We start from the raw sequence: 21,130 nt of genomic DNA on the forward strand, positions 1-21,130 counted from the left end.
GTCCATAAACTTTATCATAGCATGCATATTCTTACATGCAAATTGACAAATTGCTTTTCAGGAACTTCTGTACCGTGCAACTTACATACAAACATTTGAAGAAAAGAAGTACAAGTAGTGCAAGACTTGAAAACTCAAATGAATTAAATAATGCCAAGTGAAGACTTGCTGCAAAAGAAAGGTGTCAAGCAAAGTGCCTGCACAGCATCTCTCCTGTCCTATTCAGCACAGCTTTCCATCATCAGTCATTTTATCTGTTTTTAACCCCTTTTTTTATTTTCCCCCAATAGGTTTTATTAAAAATGCATAGTAAGAAGCAGGCTCCAGTAAAATACTATGTTGGAATTGATGTTGGATCAGCAAGTGTTCGTGCGGCTTTGGTAGACGAGTTTGGGACAGTAGTGGCACATGCAGATCAGCCAATCCAAATTTGGGAGCCCCAACCAGACCACTATGAGCAATCCTCTGCTGACATATGGGCTGCTTGTTGCGTGGTCACAAAGGTATGCGAAGAAAAATAAAATGGAGATACGTGTTGCAGGTAATTCTTCAAGTTCTGAAAGTTTAAGGCCTTCCAGTCACTGGCCTTTAATATCCAATTCTGTGCATGCTGTAGCCATCTTTGTGCACTAAAGGTACCTTTAGGATATGGCTAATGTAACCTCACAATGTCTCTTACATAGGTGAGGAGCTGAAGGCCAGAGTGAAGAAAGCTTGTGCTACAACTGAAAGTAGAATGAAAGGCCTACCTTTGTGCTGTTAGCTTAGGAGGAGGACTTACCCACTGCCTTCAGGATTTACATCTGTGGGTTTTGTTTCCCTGGTGTATGTTCTAGCCATGAGACAGTTCTCTGAGGAGTCGAGGTTGCTCAGAACCTGGTAATGCATATATTTAAAGATATGCATTGTGCTGCACTAGAGTCACAAAGGAGCATTTATTGTAGAGAAGTTGTAATCTGGTTTGTGGATGGTGCCTAACATAATATTTGTCACCTGTGATCCTCACTAAGATGTGTGTCCAGTATTATAAGACCAAAATAAATTATATACATTTGTGGATAGTATCAAGCAGAAAACCAGATTGAAATAAGCCTTACTATAAGGGAAAATTTGTACCCTCTGATCCAATGATCTGCCTGTACATGCTGGTGATAAAAGTAAATTAGTGACCTTGCTTGGCAGTGCACATGTAGGCCATTTCATCCTTCTTAATAAAGCCCCAGCCTGCTCCGTGTTTTAAGGTTGGCTTTTTAAATATTCATGATATGCTTGGTAATTTGCAGATGGACAGTTCACCCATTCTCTTGTTATTGATCAGCCTTTTCAAACATTAATGAGCTTGGCTCTGCAGAAATGCCCTGAAATGAAGGAGACGAGGTGAGGGGGAAGGAAGGAAAAGAAGGGAGTGACAGGAGTGATAGGGAAGAACGGCTTGATGTTAAAGCAGAGCAAGTCTTTTATTCTGCTTATTTGATTTTTCTCTTTGTGAATTGCTTTGTTCTTGCTCTGGACCTCTTTAAATACAATCTCTTATATGTAAGCAATAAAATACAGTTTCTGAAACTATAGCTTTACAGAGCCAGTAAGAGACTGGCACTGTAGCAAGTCTAGTGAAAGTCTTTCGTTATAGTACTAATTAAAATAATGATATCTTTATTGTTGCTGAGAAGTGGCAATTTATTACTGCGTTACATTTTAGGGGTCTTGCAACCTCACTTGGCACTTAATCCATGTGGGTGTTGTGGGTTTTTTTCCAGTGCTGCTGGAAGCCATGAAGTTCTGACCTTTTGGGGTGGTGATTTTTTTTGGAAAATCTTCCAAAAAGTATGCTATCCAAACTCTTGGTAGCAGAGTTTTTGAAAAGGTGCGCATTGCAGAGGTATTATCACTGCTACTTTATTTTTGGGACCCTTCACTATTGCAAGACAAAAAGCTGTGGCACAATATTACCAAAGCAATTGTAGAAGATCATTGCTTCCACAGGTGGGAACTGAGTGAAGTAACTGGGCCCTAATCCTGTGTCCATGTTTCACATGCAGGTCAACTCCAAGCTTTTAGAAAAGAGAGAAAATTAACTAGAAAATTGCTAGTTTTCTGCTACCTTTATTTTCGGTTATTTTTGTGCTTCCTGCTTTCATCCAGGGCTGTGGCTAGTAAGATTAAAAAGCTATTAAAGAACTTTCCATAGACCTTTGAATTCAGTTTTGAAAACCAAAGAATTTTTGGTAAGTTCGTGTATTTTTGATTAGTGATGTTAAAGAATACTGAATCTCAGAAATTTCGGAGTTTGAGCTTGGGTTTCTAATTTGTAACTCATTTTCTGTACTCATTAGTTCACATGGTACATGCATATATATGGATATGTTTGTGTTCATGTGTGTTTTGTGTATTTGCAGAAAGTTGTCTGTGGAGTAGATGCTAGCTGGATTCGAGGGGTTGGTTTTGATGCTACATGTTCCCTTGTTGTTGTGGATAAACAGTTCCAACCTTTGGCAGTCAACTGTGAAGGTAGGACTCCAGCACAAAAATTGGTGTTACTGTATATGTTTTGCCACTGATGTGAATGAACTTACAATTTCATCCAAATACCAAGTTACGGCGTTGACTTTTGGTGATATAGATGATTGATAGAAAATCTTTTTCACAGGAGGATTTTTTTCTGGTTTTACTATTTTAATTCTACGGTAAAATTAAATATGAGATGAGAATTGCTTACTGTTTGGCTAAGTGTTTGACACCCTAAGATCAGATTTGTTCATCTTGGCTCAGAGAGACTGCGTCTTAGAGAAATCTATGCTCATTTTTCTTTTGTGCATGTTTTCTCCTTCTGACTTTACTAATCATGGCTTTCATAGTGTGTATAAATGCCCATCCACACTGGCTAAAGGAATACTAAAAATGTAGTGTTAGTATAGTCTAATTGCTTACTCTGTCATGGAGCTGCAGGCAAGAGGTTCAGCTTGTGTATTTTATTACACTAGTGTTCTGTCTTTGTCTAGGACAGTGCTAAACTTCAGGAACAGTCTGTGACCTTTTTCTAAAAATTTTAATTTTTTAGTTAGTTTTTGAGTAGATGATTCAGAAGACTCAAGAAGTCTGTGAGGTACTGTTTTTCAGTGAATCCCATTTAAGATTAGGTGTGTGCTGAATCAGTAGCTACAGAGCCATAATCACAATTCTGTGATGTTCCCTTTCTATTCTCAGATGTATTTGTCATCTCCTCCTATCCTCAAAAAAACGGCTTTGCCCCCAAAATGTCCTTTGCTAAATTTAGATGAGATTTTTTATTTTTCAGTTTGAGAGTCTCTTACAATTTGTTCAATGCCTAATGATGTCTGGGGCTATTTTGATCTATGGAGTCAAATTCAGTTCTTATTTTTTATTCTCTGATATCCCCAAGAACTTTGAATTTACACAGTGGTGTTGTTAAATAAAAAGACAAGAATGCACTGAATACGGTCACACTGGTATGGACATGCAATGGTCTGGTTTCAGGCAGTCTCGCAGTTCTAAGTTATATTTGAATTCATGTTAGAAATATTGGTGTGCCTCATACTTCTGCCTTGTCTTAGAGTATGTTTTCAAGATTATGCATGAGTGGCTGCGTCATGAAGTTGAATGTGCAGTGTACTTAGCAAGGGAGGAGTCTGAAGTGTCATCTGGATTACTGTTCCACCTGTCTAGCAGGTCCTCTGTCGGTTAATTTTGATAAAATGTTCTTTGCTTCTTCTTCTCATGTGTTATGCAGACTTGCCAAATGCTTTTTCCTTCCACATCCAAAATAAAAGCATTTCAGCAAATTACCCCCCTGAAACTATTTCTGAAAGGAATTAGGGTAGTTCTTCTCATAACAACAGAAGAGGAACTCTAGCTAGCTGACTAGCCGGGTTAATTTCAGTTTATAATGTAATTGCGCAGATTTTGCACATTTTTAGTTCTTAGTCACCAAAATGCTTCCTTATATTTTTAACTAAATATGTGTACTTTATCAAGAAGTTTGGGTTCTTTGAATGAAATATAGTCTACAAGAGCATGGCGTTTCAAAGTTCTTGGATGCTCACAAGCCTGATTGGTTTCAGTCAGCATTCTCAGTGCTCAGCATGTCTTAAAGTTGGCTCAGAGGGCTAGAATTTTATCTTTAGATATCTACTGTGGCTTATTAATGCAAATAGAATTTGAGTTTTCTATGTAGAAGTCAAAGTGTGAAGCAGCTTATAGTCAAGTAACTTACAGTACTGAGGTGGGGTTAAACCAGACCTAAAATAATCCCTTTTTTTTTTTCCCCAAGGACAAAACTATAGGAATGTTATTATGTGGATGGACCATCGTGCAGTCAGTCAAGTTGAGCGCATCAATGCAACGCAACACAGGGTTTTGAGCTATGTAGGGGGAGTGATGTCTGTGGAAATGCAGCCACCTAAATTGCTGTGGATAAAGGAGGTGAGTACATCTAAGGCTGTGGTGCATTTTTACTAATGATTAATGCCCTTTGTTTGTTAATTTCTGAGAATGAAACTTCTAAAACAAAAGTCTTCAGCCTTAGTGTTGAACCCAAAGGTATGCAAAGTAAGGCCAGCCTTAAGTTGTGATGAAAATGTTTTGAGGTTCTTTTTTTCCTCTTAATTTTTTAGAAATATCTTTGATTTTATTGGAATTTAGTATTTCCTGATTGAAACATTTCATATGCCTTTCTTACCTAATTTTTAGGTTAGATATACATACGAATTTAGTTGCAGGTAATGAGTGAGTCCTCGAAGTATCCTAGAATTTAGTTATGGAGGTGTATTTCCTGCTCTTAACTACTGTAGCTGGGCATGCTTACAGGGGTGTAGGTGCCACTTCTGGGATGGATTTATAGCAATTTGAAAACAGCACCATCTCAACATTGGGTGTCCTTCCCAGAGGTACTGCCTTTGAGGCATTGCATCCAACAGTGAGGGGATGTGTGATGTCTTTGGCTGCTGGTAGAGAAACTGTTTGGTTAGAGCATCAATTTAGTTCTGTTCCATCTGTAGGAAATACACCATCTGTAGAGGGAAGGTGCTCTGTTCATAATGTGGAACTCTACCTCTGTCTCTTGTGTTTAAATTTTGTGTGTTACAGAATGACATATGGCCTTTTAATAATAACTGTCAGATAAAAGGAGAAATGCTTGCCACTTGAATTTTTTATAACCTCCTCCAATCTGGCTTTTACATTTGGTCTCAATGATGCTTGCTGTCATTTTAACAAAGCCCAAATGTAAATTACTTGCTGCCAGTTTCAAGCAGCCAGTCTCCTGTCCTTACAAACATGAAACATCATATAGTAACAAGGTGCAGATTGGGGAAAGTCAAAGGAATTAACTGGTAGAGGCAGGTACTGACAGATTAATGATAATAGAGGATAATTAACATTGTTTGTAGATGCTATACTGAAATACGAATATCCATCTACTAGTTCTTTCCTTCTTGAGCTATGAGTATCATATGTCAGTCATTTTATAAATAATAAAAAGTGAAGCTGTAGAAACCTTAAATGAATCCATTGTGTTTAAAACATTTTTATATTGCAAGGTCTGGAATATCAGTACCTGTCTGATCAGGAAAGCACAGATTGTGGGGTCTTCGAATGTGGTTACCCAGAGATGTAAGTCTATGCTATGGCCTCAAAGCCCTCTGACATAATTGCTGTAGTATAAAGGGGAGAGCAAGTATTGCAGGGCTTGTTCCCTCCATGAGCAAATGGGTAGGAAATAGAATTCACCTTACCCAGCATGCCAGCCAGTAGCAGAGATTGCCTGGCAGAAGGGCATTACAGAACAGGGCTTGTTCATATGTCCCCTTTCAGCTCCTGACGTACCAGCTAAAGAGATTATTATCCTTAAGAGAGCGGTTTTTTTCCTCATTATCTGCCTGCCTGGGCTGCTCACGCGACAGTTCCTGCATCCTGAGTGGACTAGCAAAGACATGCTGTTAAACTGCTTAAGCTTACCCTGCTTAACTCAGGCACTTTAAGGAACATCTACAGTAGCACCTCAGCTAGCTCGTGAGAAGGAACAAAACATTTATTATGGAGTCGGTTGTAATCAGTTGAGATGTGGGCATGTAGTGTTAAACTTTTTAGCTTCGGAGAGGTATGTGATGGAGTCTTTGCTTGCTGCTTCTATACTTGTTGCAAAGTAAGAGGGTGAAAGGAATTGTACGAAGAGCGATGGTTTATTTTCAGTGCTAATCACCTATGCATTACATGACTTTTAGGGCTAGCAGCAAAGGTTCATGTTAGCCTCTGACAGCTGAAATTCAGCCTCATGTAATGCAAGTGTTCTCACTTTTTGCCAAGGAAGGCAAATTTTACAGTAACTTTGAATGTCTGGTTCTCCAAATGGGAGCTAAAACACCAGTTTGCACATACGTTGTTATTCAGTGGAGTGTCTTCAGGTGGTCTGCAAATAATAAATTACTTAAGTCTCTTCAGATTCTTTGTTATTAATATTTTATAGATGAATAAACTATGACACAGGTATTAAAGGCATGGTCAGGAAAACTACTTATAAAATGGTACTTAATGTTTCCTTCATATTTTTTGACTTGTATCATCTTTATTTTCTCTGTTTAGTGCATTTCCCTCCTGCTAACTGCACAGTTCCCAGAGGTACGGTAGAGTTAGATTTTGATCTAGCTCATACACCACAAGGAAAAAATAATCTATTTTGATTGCAGGATTATTTCTTAAGCTAGTGATAATGCACATGCTGGCAAAAAGGAAGTTTGGTTTTCACATCCCTTGGGAGAGTCACAAGATTAGCAGGTAGAAAGAAACATTTTTATTTTAGCCTTTTTAACCGAGAATATCTGAAGGCTTTGCAAAGTTGAAACTGGAATTCCCATCGTGCTTCTATTTAATTGTGACAACTGGTATTCAGAAAATAACTGCACTGTACCTGTTTTGCGCAGGCCACACGTTGAGTCAGTTGGCTAGATGGGAACTTTATGAGCATAAAATTAGACTCTCTTTAAAAACGCGGCCCTTGGTGTTGCTGAGGAGAGGCCAAAATGGGATCGTTATGAGCACTGAATGTTACAGCTGAGATGTGTTGGCAGAACTGCCTAGGGAAGTTTACATAGTGTCTGCCCATACTGTGTGCCTGGCTGTGATCATGGCCTTTGGTCTCTCCAGCTTTCCTGACTACTAAATGTCACCAAATATGCTACCAGCAAGATTTCTTTAAAGTATCGTAGATCTGAGTAGTTTATTTGTCTTATTTAAATCCTCGCCTCTGCTTATGTTTTCTATATCACATGGGAAATAACCTTTCCTACCAAGCTACTGCTTGCTCCAGTGAGCGGTCCAGTCTTGGGAGCTGCTTTAAAATAAGATCCCTCTCAAAGCGTCCCAAAAGACTATTGCTATATTGTATAAAGTTCTACCAGAATTTTCTGCCAACCTCTGCAAATATGTACAGTTGGTTCAGGTTTTTTCTGAAAACACTTCCAGTATTTCTAGAACTATTTCCAGCCATCTGACTGCAAGCGGTGCAACCTGCTGCTTGATGCAAGAACGATATTGGGTCAGACCAGAAATCCATTTGACTCAGTATTTGCCTGATTAGTAGTGAGTGTTTTGCTCTGTGAATTCAGCTAATCTTTTCTGGACCCACATGCACTTTTTGCATCTACTATCTCCTGTGATAATGAGTTCCTCCATTTAACTGTACTTTGTGTGAACAGGTAAAAAACCATCTTTTTTTCTGAAACAAGCTCCTGGAATTTCATTTGCCTTTTAGTTCTTGAAATGTATGAGACAGAGAACTATATCATTCCCCAGTCAACATCATGCCATAGACCATAGTGATGTTTTTTTTCCTTTCCTTCTTTATTCCTTTCTTAATATTCGTCCCTGATATTGTCATATACCTGACAGTATCCCGGAAACTTAAGGCAAACAATGGATTGGACACATTCTTCTATGACTGGCCCTAATCAAAACTGGCTAAACCAAGGTGTATCCAGAAGCTACTTTGGGCCTTTGTCCCTTTGGTAGGCATCACGTTTCTGGAAAGTTTTTGATTAGAAAGGTTGATGTGGCTGCAACACAACACATAGAAGTTTTAAAAACAAAACAAAACAAAATAAAAAACACAGCCATGTACTTTGTACAGTCATGCTCCAGATCAGTGGGTACATCCTGATCTATGAAGATTCACTGTTGACTTTTGCCTTGAATTCCCTGGAACTTTTTTTGAACACCTCAGGAATTTAATGTTTCTGCTATTAAATGCTTTTGCTATTTTCCTCCTCTGCATCTTTGCCTGGGATTGGTGCTGTGCACATTCCATATATGCTTGCATTGATCTAGGTTTTGCAGAAAGGGTGCAGCAGGGAAAATAACTGTTTTATATCTGAAGTTATGATAAAATAACCTGGAACTAATAATTAAGAATAATTTATAGACCCATTGACATAACTAGCAGAATTAACTTTTGTATCACTGGGAAACTGTTTGATACTTTTCTTTTAATCAAATCTGATGTATTTGTAACAGTAAACAGCAAGTAATTGGAAGAACCTTAGAATGACCCCGAATGAAATACGTTCCTTTCAGTGGATCCTCAGTTCTTTGGAACTCTTAACATTGTTTTCTTGAGCTTCAAAGTTTATTTAGGCTGGCATAAATATAAATGTTTCTTTTTGAGCTTATTGCCTAACCGATAAATATTCAAGATATTCCCTTGACTTCTTCATGTTCCATGTTCCATATTCATGGAGTCAGTCATAGGAAACTGCAGTCTTGCTAATACAAGACAAATTGCACAAATGTGACTGTAAACTAAATTAGTTTGTTAAAAGTCATTTAGGAGACTAGTCATTTAGGAGACTAACTAGATGCACTTTTGGAAGTAAGTTATTTAAGGTATTGATACTAAATGACCCTTTGGACTGTTGTTATACCTGTAGGTTAATTGTGTGTACATTGTCATCAAAGCCTCCCTCTCCCCTTCCATGATGCTAACCTGACTGTGGAAGGCCACATTAGGAGATCCTCCCTTCTCACTGTTTGCCCTGGGCTCTCCTAACTGTAGTATCTGAAAACTTGACATCTGTGAGGAAGGGTCTGACATAGGTCAATTCAGCGGGATTGCTAGGTGTTGCTGTCCCTCAAAGAAAGGAAATGAATTTCTATTACTTGAAGAATTTTCATTTAAGCAATTGAAGGTATTACTAAAGACTATGACTTTGCAAATTTACTCTGAATTGGTTGGAAGTAATGAAGAGGGAGGAGAAGGGGGAGAGGGCTAAGGTGACCTAACTGTGCTTTTCCATTCCCATCATCATCTTGTCATTAGAATTGAAGTTGAAGATGACCTCACAGACTGTGAGGAATGAGCTGATGTCATTATACGAGAAGTAGATGCTGGTCCTTTTCTCTTGCAGCTTTCCTGTTACACTTGACTTGTATTTATTTGCAGAGGGATGTTGCAGTTTTTCTTCCAAGTCACAAGTTACTCTCATCTGCTTCTTTTTGGCTTTCTTTTTGGCTTTCTTTTCCATATAATGCTTTCTCTTGAAGATTTCTCTTTGTCTCCTTACATTCCCACTGTACACAGAATAGAGATTTAACTAGAGATTAGAGGCTTCAGGGCGTATTCTGTTCTTCCAACTCTTCATCTCTATGCCATTTTGGTTTTGAATTAAGAAACTGAACTATGAAGGCCATAATAGGTCTTTTGAGATCTTTTGTTTGAATTGTATTGGCTTACATTCAGTTCAGTTTGATTGCTGCCGAATCATTTTACCCTCTGGCGCCTAGTGGTTAGTCTACATGAAATTAATTGCGTGGTCTTGATGTTTGTGATTGCAAATAGGTGTTCATATGACAAAGCCATCATTGCAAGTGGAGTTTGCATGTCAGGGACAGCTGTTTGCAGTAAATGATCAACTGAATGCAGCTACTGTATTGCCTATGGGGCAGTCTTGTTAAAGTGTGCACATCTGTGGTCCAGTTATGAGGAGCATTGTATTTCTCTGCCTGTGTGGACCATGTGTGGTGATAAAGAGAGTACAGTGTTAAATCTGTAATGTAAAACGAAATGAATATATGATTTTTTTTAAAAGCTAATTTCTGTGGATACAGTCGCATTTGACTTTTGAATGTGGTCAGCTGAATTAAGAACGTCAACTGTAGATGAAGTTGAAATAAAGAATCATTATCCTTTCACAAATATTTAGAAACTAGCTGAAAGATAATTCTGACAGTCTTCCTGAAGTCAGTCAGATAAGTTCGAGAGTAAACTTCACTGAAAAGGAAAGTAGTCCCTGGTTACTGGGTCTTTCAAAATAACCAATTAAATTGACTCCTCTTGCTGTTATTTCCTCAGATTTCTTCACTGTTTAGAATTGTCTTGCAAAACATTATTGCAATAGTTCTTTACTTCTGTAGCTGCAGGTACATTTTTTGCAGCTTTGCTAAGCAGGTTGTGCTGTTTTGTTGACTTTGGCTAAAGAAATTGCATGTTCAGTGACTGAATGAGCGTATAGATACTTCTGGTGGGTAGATGCGTGCATATGAACTGAAAATGTACGTACATACTCCTTCACTTGGAAATTATTTTGCTGCAAATGTTTGTCAGTACAACGTGACTATATGGATGTCTATGCTGTGGCAAACCAACACCACAGCAGTGAGAGCATAGCTTAAACAGAGCAATGTAAAAACTGCAGTGAAGGTTTGTCCAGCTCTAGAATTAGCCTGTTAGCATGTTTTTCCCAGAGGTAGCAGAAGGAAAAATCTTGTTTACTAATTTCTGGCTGGAAATTTTATTGGGGCTTGTGCCAAAATGAAAGGATGCTTGTTATGTTTTCCTCATACTAATGACATTACAAATCAGCCATTTCTAAAAAATATTAGTCCCATTAAATCAGAGGTGCTTTAGCATATTCTAAATGGGTGGGGGATGCTGGACTGGGAGCAGGTATTTGCTTGGTAACTATCTCCAAATGAAATGCAGTCTTCCTACAGTGTGCTTTCACAACTGTTTTTAATCTGGTGCATAAGAGCGAAGAAGAGCATCCCTTTAGCAAAAAAATCATTTCACAGGGTGAATGGCTAGCATATCATTCCTTGCAATTAATAACTAAAATCAATAGTTTTTGAGTAATTTTCTTTATTTTTTTATCTAGCACAGTAGTCAGTGATCTTTCTGTATGTTACTGTTCACATCTTCAGTTACAGCTGCCTTTTTATGCATCATTGTTCTTCTTTCCGTACACCCGTGACTTGCAGTGACCAATGGGATAATTTGCAGAAACAATTAGAACATCTCTTGCCCTGGCTATGGAGGGAAGAAGAATAGCGGATGTGCTGGCATTAGCTTGGCAGCAACTTCTACGTTGATGCATGTCTTCTCCCTTGTTTGCTGCCTTTGCAGCTGGCTTTTTGTTTAGTTGAATGTGACTGGTAAGATTTTGCCATTAAAATAAATAATCAACTCCATGTTAAATGAGAATGAGTCCAAGCTACTGGGTTTGGAACCGAACTCTTGATTAGAATTGTTTATAAATGCTTTAATAGCTCTATTATCAAAATCCATACATAGTACAGGCATGTATGCATAAGTTGTACTTTGGACTGTTGAGTTTGGCTTTTAGTTGCAGTTGCTAATTTAAAAGAAGGATTAACAGCTGAGAGGTCTGAAGCACCTACACCTCTAAGTATGTCCTACTTTGTCTCCCAGCCATCTCTCTCTACTCCATTGCAGTGTGGTGAGGCTTACAACATGCACATAGGTTTCCTTCTTGCCTTGTTACAGCTTCTCCTAACTCAGCCTTTCATGTGCCTAGTCTTTCCCTCTGTAGCCCTTTCTGCCCTGGACTCTGATGCTCACCTGGCTTATGGTGCTATGGTCAGGGTGCCTCAGGGATTTGAAAATGCCTGCACGTGTCTAAGACAGTGTCTTGGTGGTAGAGATGGTGTGTTGCAGCAAGGCAGTTTTCTCCACCTTCAGCAGTAGCCTCACCCTAAGAGGTTACTTTCCAAGTCCCCCATCTCCCCCCGTCCCTAGTTCCAATCTCAAGATGAATCTGATAATTCAGTTAGTTAATGTTTTACCAATTAATTTAGTGCAGCTGGTAGTTGCAAAATTGATCAGTTTGCAGCCTTGGCTCTGGCAAGGATAGGATTTCTGGTCAGAGCCTATCTTGGGTATCTCAGAATAGCTCTATCGCATGGCTTGGCATCTGATCTAAAGTGTCAGAGATCCAAGTTCTAAGTTCTTGCTTCGTCTGAATTGGAGGAGGGCATGGGACATCAGTTTCTTATATCCCCATGAGTATGTGCATTAAGTCTTCAGTTCTCTTTCTTCCTTTCACACAATGTATATTTGTTTTCTGTAATTTTGAAGAATAGAGACTGATACACTGCACAGCCTACTATTACAGCTTGCATGTAATAGTTCAAATAGATTCAAATTTGGGGTCTAATTGGGAAAAGCAGACAGTTCTTCGGTGAATCAGTCTCTTTCCTAATTTTCAGATGACTTAGATTTTGACCTGATGGGCAACTTGAATGCTCATGCCAGCTTTCTTTTTTACACTAAAGGGTAAAACATTTTTCTGCTTCCATCTGTCCCTTCTGGTTTTAATCTAGATTTCTAACACACCATTTTTGGATGATTTTTGATTTTGTAGGTTTTGGCTGATAAGTAGCCATGAAATTCAGACTGATAACCTGTGCTAAATCAGATGTCTTGCTTCTAGCCCATCTTTAGTTAATCCCATGGCCAACAGGGATATGATACGAGGGCTGTCTATAATGACATTTAAGATAATTTGATTAATATTTAATCTGTATTAGCAATAACAAAAGTGAGGACAGCTTGGTGTTTATATGCACAGTTTCCTTCTAGTGGAAAAAAATGCATTTTCACAAACATTAGGTGTCTGAAGATCACTTCATTTTACAAGAAAATTACATACCCAGTAAGAGTAGAAATCAAAGGTTTCCTCTACAGAAACAGACTACCTCAGCAAACCAGTAAAATGTGAATGTGAAAGCTCTTGCAGCTTTCCCAAGGAGAATGTGCCTCAAAGTGTCTCCAAAAAATTGTATCGGTTGCTGGAGCTCACGTGAAATTCTGCATGTGTGTGTATTTTCAGTCCAATTAAGAAGTGAACAAATACACATAACAATACAAAATTGTGCAGTATGGCTTCATGATAATCTTTTGACTTGTCAAGGAATATATGGGCAATGGAGGCCTTTCATGCGCTCTATATCAGTTCTCCCATCCCTTGCTCCCCTAGATCCTTCTTGTCTAGGAAGATTAAAAGACATTCTTAAACTCTTTGCCCCCAGGTATTTGGGATTATTTGTAAGGATCTCAAAAAATATTGTTTGAAGGTATAGTTGTTAAAAAATCCCAAAACAATCAGAGAGAGGGATGAAGAAAGGGGACTCCATAAGTACCCCTGGAAAACAGAAAGACTGAATTAGTTTCTTTACAATGAGTTTGGAGAGTGAGTCGCAGGATATGAATACAGCATTGGGAACGTTCCCGGATCTTTTCCACAATCCTTTTAATGTGGTCACGAATTCCTGACTGTGAGTGAAAATAAATTAGAATTAACTTCAGTGAGTGTCGAAAACATGGAGACTTTTAAATTTGTTTGGAAAAAGCATCAGGGCATGCTATGATTTTTTTTGTCTGTACTAATTGATGATGACAAAGCATCAAGATGGCAAAGAATGAATCATTTAAATGTTCATGAAACAACATATTTTAGTGTCACTAACATGTGACTTTGGGGAATTCTTGAAGTAATAGAATAAGGATCCAAGGAGTATCTTTGATGAAACAGATTTGTTTGAAGAGGACAGTTATTCTTAATCCAATTTCTTTTCTGATTAAAACTAATAGCCAAACTACTCCTGTTGCTTCTTGAAGACTCAGGTATGTTCACAATACATAATGGCTTATATTATCAAAATATTCAGGCTGAATGACCTTTGTACTAAACTATGGAGCACCTTTGCATTCACATATAAAGTTAAATTTGATGTGAGTACCGGTCTAGGAGGTAAGCTAAACCCGAGTGAGTAGGAACAGGCATCCAAAGGTTGTGCATTTTATGTTAAAAAGTTGTAATCAGAGCATTTCTTTTTTGAACTCAATAGGAACCCATAAATTTTAGAAGCTTTTGAAGAACTAAACTCAAAGAAGACCGATTTTTTTCATGATCCAAAGCTGAACAAAATTTTGCTTTTTTTGTACTTACTCAGTTGCACCTTAATTTCTGGAGTTCATAGATTCCATTTCAGTAACTTTCTGGACTTGTAAGATTTTGGTTTGAAATCACATAATATCTGAATTAAGTTACAGAGCCAAATAGTATTTCTTAAAATTGAATTATCTTTTATTTTAATTCATCATGTACATTCTTGATACTGCATGTAATTAATTTTTACTCCAGAAAACTGATGGCAGCTTTTAAAATGCAAGTGATTTAAATTGTCATGTTAGTTATTGACAATTTACTGAATAATTTGAAAAAAAAGCTTTGAAAATAAAAGCATAATAACAAAGCTGCTAGACCCTTTGCTAAAATACTTGGGCCTCCTGCTCAACTTTGTACCACAGATTCTTGCAGGGGTTTTTTTGGGGGGAGGGAGGACAACTTGGAGTTGCTGTTGACAAAGCTTATGCTATTGAGACTCTTAGTGTTTAATACTTGTACTTCTCTAAAAAATCCTCTGCTCCTGGAATCTCTTGCAACACGGAGAGTAGATGAAAAAGGTGGGACCTGAACACTAAAAGACAAGAAGGCAAATAAATCATCCCTCAAATTTCTTGTGTAGAGATGAAGACCCATGTAGTTTCCCATCTCATGCACTTTTGAAGTATTTCTCCAGCTCTGCGTTAGCCTGCTGGATGCAACTGTTGACCTAATTTGTGTTCTTCCTGAAGCTGTGTCATCTAGCAGGGCTCCACGCCCAAAATACCCCAGCTAGGATTTGTGTTTCTAATGCAACAGCTGCTCTTAAGTGAGACAATTTCACACTGTTTCAATTATTTAAAAAGCTGGTGAAAGTTTTTAAAGCAATCTTATCTTTCTGTGGAAGTCTGATTTGTGAACCTTGTGACTTTTGTTTGGTTTTGATATTCTTTAGTTATTTTAACATACTGAGGCCAGAGGTGGCCATTGGATGGTATAGCTGTATTGCAGGACAGTGGTGCTCACTCTTTATGTCACACTGGAATAAAACGTTACGCTTGGGGAAACTTTCTTCCCATTCATCATCGTCTGATACCTGTGGCAAGCATGGAGATTGTTTACGTGGAAAAGTAATTTTAAGAATGTGCATTGCTATCATAAGCTGAAACCAGACTGAGCTTTGGAGATAGAAACAAAGAATAGGGCCTGGCCCAGGTGATATGACCAACCTCTTGCTTTCTGGACCACTAGCTCTCCACAGAGCATTGTGTTGGAAACTCTCTGTAAATGATCTATCTTGGTAAAAGGGGTTTTTTTAGGAGTTTGGAAATGTCACGTCGCTATCTAGACCTTGCAGGTATCATTGGAGAGTTATTTTGTAACTGTCTTCAGTTATTGCCTCAGCTGAAGAAAAAAGGTTCAACCTCTTTTCAAATGGAAATGCAGGCATTCATACTTCTTTGTGTATCATTATGCATTTCAAGGAAATTTTGCAGAGAGGCAGGGATTGCAAAGATGAACTTCTGTTAATTGTTCATGTGAATTCATGTGCATGCTGTGATGGCAACTGTAGGGTTGTAGTGTGGATTTAAAGCTGATTATTACTGGTTAATCCAGGGCATTGAGAGCCCCCTAATGTCCCAGCTGTGGAAAAAAGCTTCACTGAAAGCTTACAGGTTCTTCTATGATTCGATAGTATTTCAGTCATTTTGAAATAGATTAGGAAGTTTTGTTCTTATGCTCACAGAGTTGTTTCTTTTCTTCCTGTACTTATAGTTAAAAAATAATACATTTTAAATGGTTTATTTTAGAAAGTAGGGCATTCTTCAAGCAAATATTTTTTGAAAGTTGTCTGTTGACTTTGAGGCTGCTCTGACATTGAGCAGCTGACGGGGAACTGAGAGAGCCCACGTTAGTGATCTGAAACATGTGCCTCCATGAACTCTTCATGGGAAACTCTTTTCTTACAATCAGTCTGTGGTGGGCGAAAGGCTCAGTTCTTCAGGCCGTAAATCACTGTAAAGTGAGTAGAGCAGACTGGATGATCAGAACATTGGGTTTGGAAGAATTGCCATTTTTACATAACTGGCAGGTTCCTTAATTGCATTAGAATAAGGACATGATCATGCCTGGCCTCTAATATCTGCATTTTTAAAAATTTTTTTGTTAGAACTTGCAAAAATCATGCTGGGAGAAGGCAGGCTACTTCTTTGATCTTCCGGATTTCTTATCTTGGAAAGCCACAGGTGTCACTGCAAGGTATGTTAATTATAACATATGATTTGGTCTTCTTCATCTATTTTCTTATGTATGTTTCTGCTTTAATTCATTTTGACTGGACATGCTGTTATGTACATCTGTCTGTAATTCAGCTTGCTTCAAAACATCTTGAACCTATCTCCTGCTTCCATTGTGCATTCCTGAACACAGTTGTTCCTGTGGGCAATGTAATTCACAGATACAGTATGTTGCTACAACTATTGGTTAATTGGTCTTGTACTCCATTTTGGAACATAAATATGATTGCTCTAGTTACTGTGAAATATGCTTCTAATAATTCTTTGAAATCTGTTTTTGTTGACAAATTTGTTGACTTTTTTGAGAATTGGAAAAAAACACTTCTTTGCCATGTGAGAGGGATCTGGTAAAATCTTGTTTAAAATGGTCACTTCACTGTAAAACATGGCAGCTGTATTTCTTCCCAAAAGCATCCTACAATACTTGCTGAGCAGTTTAACAAAACCCCTTTAAAATCTTGATTAAAGTGACCAGTACGGGTGAAGTGCATTTGCAGATAAACTAGTCCTTGTGAAAAGTGAGGTACAGTATTATTTATTTAAAATAAAGTCTTAGGGACCAATTCCATGCCCAGCTCAGTGCAGTTCACAATTATTTCCATTGCAGTTTGTGGAGCTGAATCTGTGCAAAAATTATTCTAAAATGAAAACTGGTCATAGGATAGTTTTAGTGTCTCTGGAAGTTGAATATACCTTCACATCAGACACGGTTCTTTTTATTTGAGTGCTCTTTTTCTCCCTAATTAGTCTCCATGATTGACAGCTGTTGTTAAATATCTTGTATTATAAAGCAGGAAAGTGCTAGACAGTAATTGAAAGATACTATCTCAAATTTTCCTTCCTTTGGACTTTTAGTCAGATTCTGCTGTATGACTATGAACTGTGTAACAGAAGAACAACTCTCACCCCAAAGATCTTGCAGTCTAAGCAGTCCTGTCACCTGACCCAATTCTAACTTCAAGAGGATAAATCCCAGGCTCCCAGAGGACGTGCCACGCAGGGTGTCCATCTTGTGAAAGTACTCAAGACTTTGATTTAGAACTGGCACCCTTTGATCAGGGGACTAGGTGGAGAAAGGTGGCTGCTTTGCTCCCATAAGCTGTGTAAGGGTGCGACAGATCAAGTGCTCCTCAAATTTAGGCACAGTCATGTGTGAGAAAAGTAGCCACCTGTCCTAAAGAGAACCTTTTTGAGGTAGTTGGGGGATATGATGATCCAGAAAATAAATGTCACTTTATTGGGTTACAGATTCTTGCAATTTGTCTACTAATAGTTCTGTTTAATAGGACAGGGGTACATTTTCATCTGCTCTTACGTGTGGTAGGGGTGTCTTCGTTCTACCCTTCTTATTTGGCTAGGGACCCTGTTTCAAACACAGTTTTAATTTGGCTTTGTGGCCAGATGATGATTAATAGATGGGATAAAATGTGTGAGCAAATAATGAAATGTTCACCTCGTGCTAATGGTTGAAGAAGCTAAAATAGAATATGGTCCAGGTGAGCTGGGAGTCAAATATTATTTTGAATTTATTTGTAAAGGAAGGGAAATGGTTTCAGAGAGAATGGTGATATATTTGAAAAAGAATTTTTATCTTGCTTAAGCAGAGGGATCTCCAGCATTGATGAACAGAGTTCCTGCTCTTCCCAGGTCTTCCTTGATCCATAGCATGTTCTGTCTGTCTTGTTTTTAATAGTGGCAGCCATACAGTATAAAAGAAATCCCTCTCCCCGTCCTTCCCTCTCTCCATCTCTTTTAACCTCCAACCTAGTGTAGCTTATGAGAGCAGATGGAAAAGAACAACAATGCCTTCCTGCAGACTTAAAAATGTAACTGTTATTGTGACTAATTCTTTAGCTGTTGGGAAATGAATGATTGTATTGAAGTATAGGAGTTACACTAGCTATGCAGCTATCCAAGTTGCAGAATTGATGGATCGCTGCTAACAACTGATGCTGCAGTAGTGGGGAATCTGGATGGAAACGAAGATAACAGCATGCTTAGTACAGTAAAGCTTTTTATCATCTTCCTTTTACTTGTTCCTGAAAATTCCTATTTTGTTTTTTCACAAAACTCTTGCTAGAGTTATGCCATGCCTGATACTTGCTATTCCAATGTAGCATTTGTCTATCTGCTTGCTGCATGTACCTGTCAGTGGTTATAATTTCTGTGAGGTCTTTGGGGAAGGGCAGGTGTTTTCTTGGGTGTGTTGTTAGTGCCCAGCACTGTAGGACCTAATTCCTCCTTGGAACTTCTGTTGCAATAAGTATTACTAATAATAGTGAAAGAGTTAACAGATCTTATGAACTAATGACTGTATTCTCTAGTGCTCCTCTAACCTGTACAGGACTACAGTCTGAATTCCTGAGATTAAAATTTGCGGCCTCCTCTGCAACCTTTGTATGCAACCAAAATGTATGGCAGGAGGTTTAAAAGGAAGTTAGGAAGGGCTATATAGGAACTCTGTTATCATACTCTGAGCTCCCATCTACTGTCTCTCGTGGATGCCTTAATTTAGGAGGCAGTGTTATTTGTGGGTGTGGGGAAGGGAAGAGAAGGATGGGGTAAAACTAATGCTGTGGACTTAGTGTAGTGGTGCTGTCAGCTGGCGTCGGGCTGTCGTGGCTTGCAGTGGACTTTGGGACTTTATAAATTCAGTGAAGCTCAGGTTTTGCTTTGGAAGTAGGTCTGAAAAAGGAGGGTACAGTGGTAACGACAGCTCCTTAGTCCTGCCTAGCTTTGGCTTTGTGTTCTTAGCTGTAACTTTCTGGAGGTGAGGCAGAGAACCTCTCTTTTTTTTTAAAAAGAAAAAAAAAAAAAAAAAAGCTGCAGAAGAGTATACTTAAAAGTAGAAGTGACTGAATTTTTACTGGCAAGTCCATTTCCTTAGAAAAGACATTTTGATTATTCAAAAACTTTTTGCTTGTATTGATGAATGTTGTAAGGGAGAAAGGAATGTTGGGAAAAGACTTTCTGGACAAAGTCTTCCCACACCCTTTGGTTGAGAGTCTTCTATTGTGGATAAAATAGTTTCTTATACATCCTCCTTTGCTGCCTTAATGTGCTCCCCAAAATTAAGCCCATTGTTTTGGCTCTAGTGGAATGTCTTATAAGGTAACAAAGGAGGAAGAAAAAGACAGGAAAATAAGGACAAGAAATGTTTTGTTGGAATAAAACCTAATTTTTTTTTCTTCCTCTGCTCTCCCCCATGCACACCTGTTTCTTGGGAATTTCCTTGTATTTTGGTGAAGTAAAGTAATTTGTCCTGCATATGCTCATAATACTAGGGAAGTGTGAATTTATCAAGTATAAGATTCTTACTACCTTTTCTCCCTTTGAGCACAAAGCAGCCTATTCACATGGCAAAACACAGTGTTAGTCATTGTGAATCATACATAACTTGGCCCTGATAAAAGAAAGATTTATTTTTTTTAAATTTGTTTTGGTGATGGGGATTTTACCAAAATAAATGAAATTCCAAGGGCACTTTTGTAGGAAAGACTTCTGCACACATTGCAACTATTACTCTTGCTTCTTTAAATTTTTAAGGGGCTCTGTAAAACATTTTGTATGTATTTAACATTTTAAAACTATGTATAGTCTTTTTGGCTTCAGTGAGATTACTTAGTGCACAAAGTTAAGTAGTGTGTGAGATCAGGATTTGAAGTATTTGAAAAGCAGTTCTTGATGTGTGTTTCTGAGTATGAAACCTTCTGTCTTTCACCTTTGATTCTGCTGGCTTGAACTGCCTTGTAGCCAAGTTTTTTCCAGTGGATGTGTAATAAACAGTAAATGTTTCTTACCTGAAAGGTGGAGACTCAAACATATTCTGAGATTTTTACTTACTGTCTTTGAAATTGCTACATATCTCACCGAACAGTGTCCACCCATCAATTGCAAAGGATAAGTTCCAAATCATTGATTCCCATTGTTCTAGGAAGATTGTTGCCTGTAATATTCCGTATTAAAATAGTTATTTTTTATTATTTCTCTTTGGGTTGGTGAAAGACCATTAAATTGTTCTGAATGATCTAGACGGCTGACTATTCTGCATTAAAAAATGTTACCAACAGCTCTTTAGTTAAAAAATTTAAAACTTTGGAACTTCCCTGCTCCTGTCCCCCAAGGTTGCAACAATGAGTATTGGTTTTGCGACTTGAATACTCCGTTGTCTTATTTCAGAAATGCTGTTGTGGAGAGGAAGAGAGCTGTTTTTTCACAGACACGTTAGCAATGCTTTTCAGAGGCTCAGCACTTTTACTCATGGTGAGCATGACTCACTGCTCTCTTCCACCCACCATCTATAACCTCTGATAACTTTTCCTTTATATGGTATTTTGGATAAAGCTATCTTAATAAAATCTAAATGCCTATCTGGTTTAGTTACAGGTTACTGTATTATGGATGGAGAATTCTTACCTGAGATGCACATCTGCAATTTTACTGTATTTCTGAAGTCTCGTGAAGGATTACATTGCAGATAAGAATATGGCTGAGCTGTTAAATTGCGTAGAGTTCACACACAAATTTCTCAAAGGTCGTGTGTATTTAGATCCAGCATTCTGTTTCAGGGCCACTTTCAATCATAAGCAAGTCACTGGAAAATTAGCTAGTCTCTACTGGATTTTCATGGTGTAATATGAGCTG

General features: G+C 38.2%; 1 protein-coding gene across 1 annotated transcript in view; it reads left to right on the top strand.

The window, feature by feature from the left end:
- Positions 1-296: 296 nt before the first annotated feature.
- LOC104074214 (FGGY carbohydrate kinase domain-containing protein-like) overlaps positions 297-21,130 on the top strand; it is a gene marked incomplete at its 3' end in the record, with an annotated part of 44,254 nt that continues 23,420 nt past the window's right edge. The window contains exons 1-4 of the mRNA XM_009574266.1: positions 297-503; positions 2,397-2,508; positions 4,289-4,440; positions 16,360-16,448. Of these exons, the coding sequence (XP_009572561.1) occupies positions 303-503; positions 2,397-2,508; positions 4,289-4,440; positions 16,360-16,448 (554 nt within the window). The remainder of the gene's footprint in view (positions 504-2,396; positions 2,509-4,288; positions 4,441-16,359; positions 16,449-21,130) is intronic.

This window comes from Fulmarus glacialis, unplaced genomic scaffold, assembly GCF_000690835.1.
Source record: "Fulmarus glacialis isolate BGI_N327 unplaced genomic scaffold, ASM69083v1 scaffold14193, whole genome shotgun sequence".
Lineage (NCBI taxonomy): Eukaryota > Metazoa > Chordata > Aves > Procellariiformes > Procellariidae > Fulmarus > Fulmarus glacialis.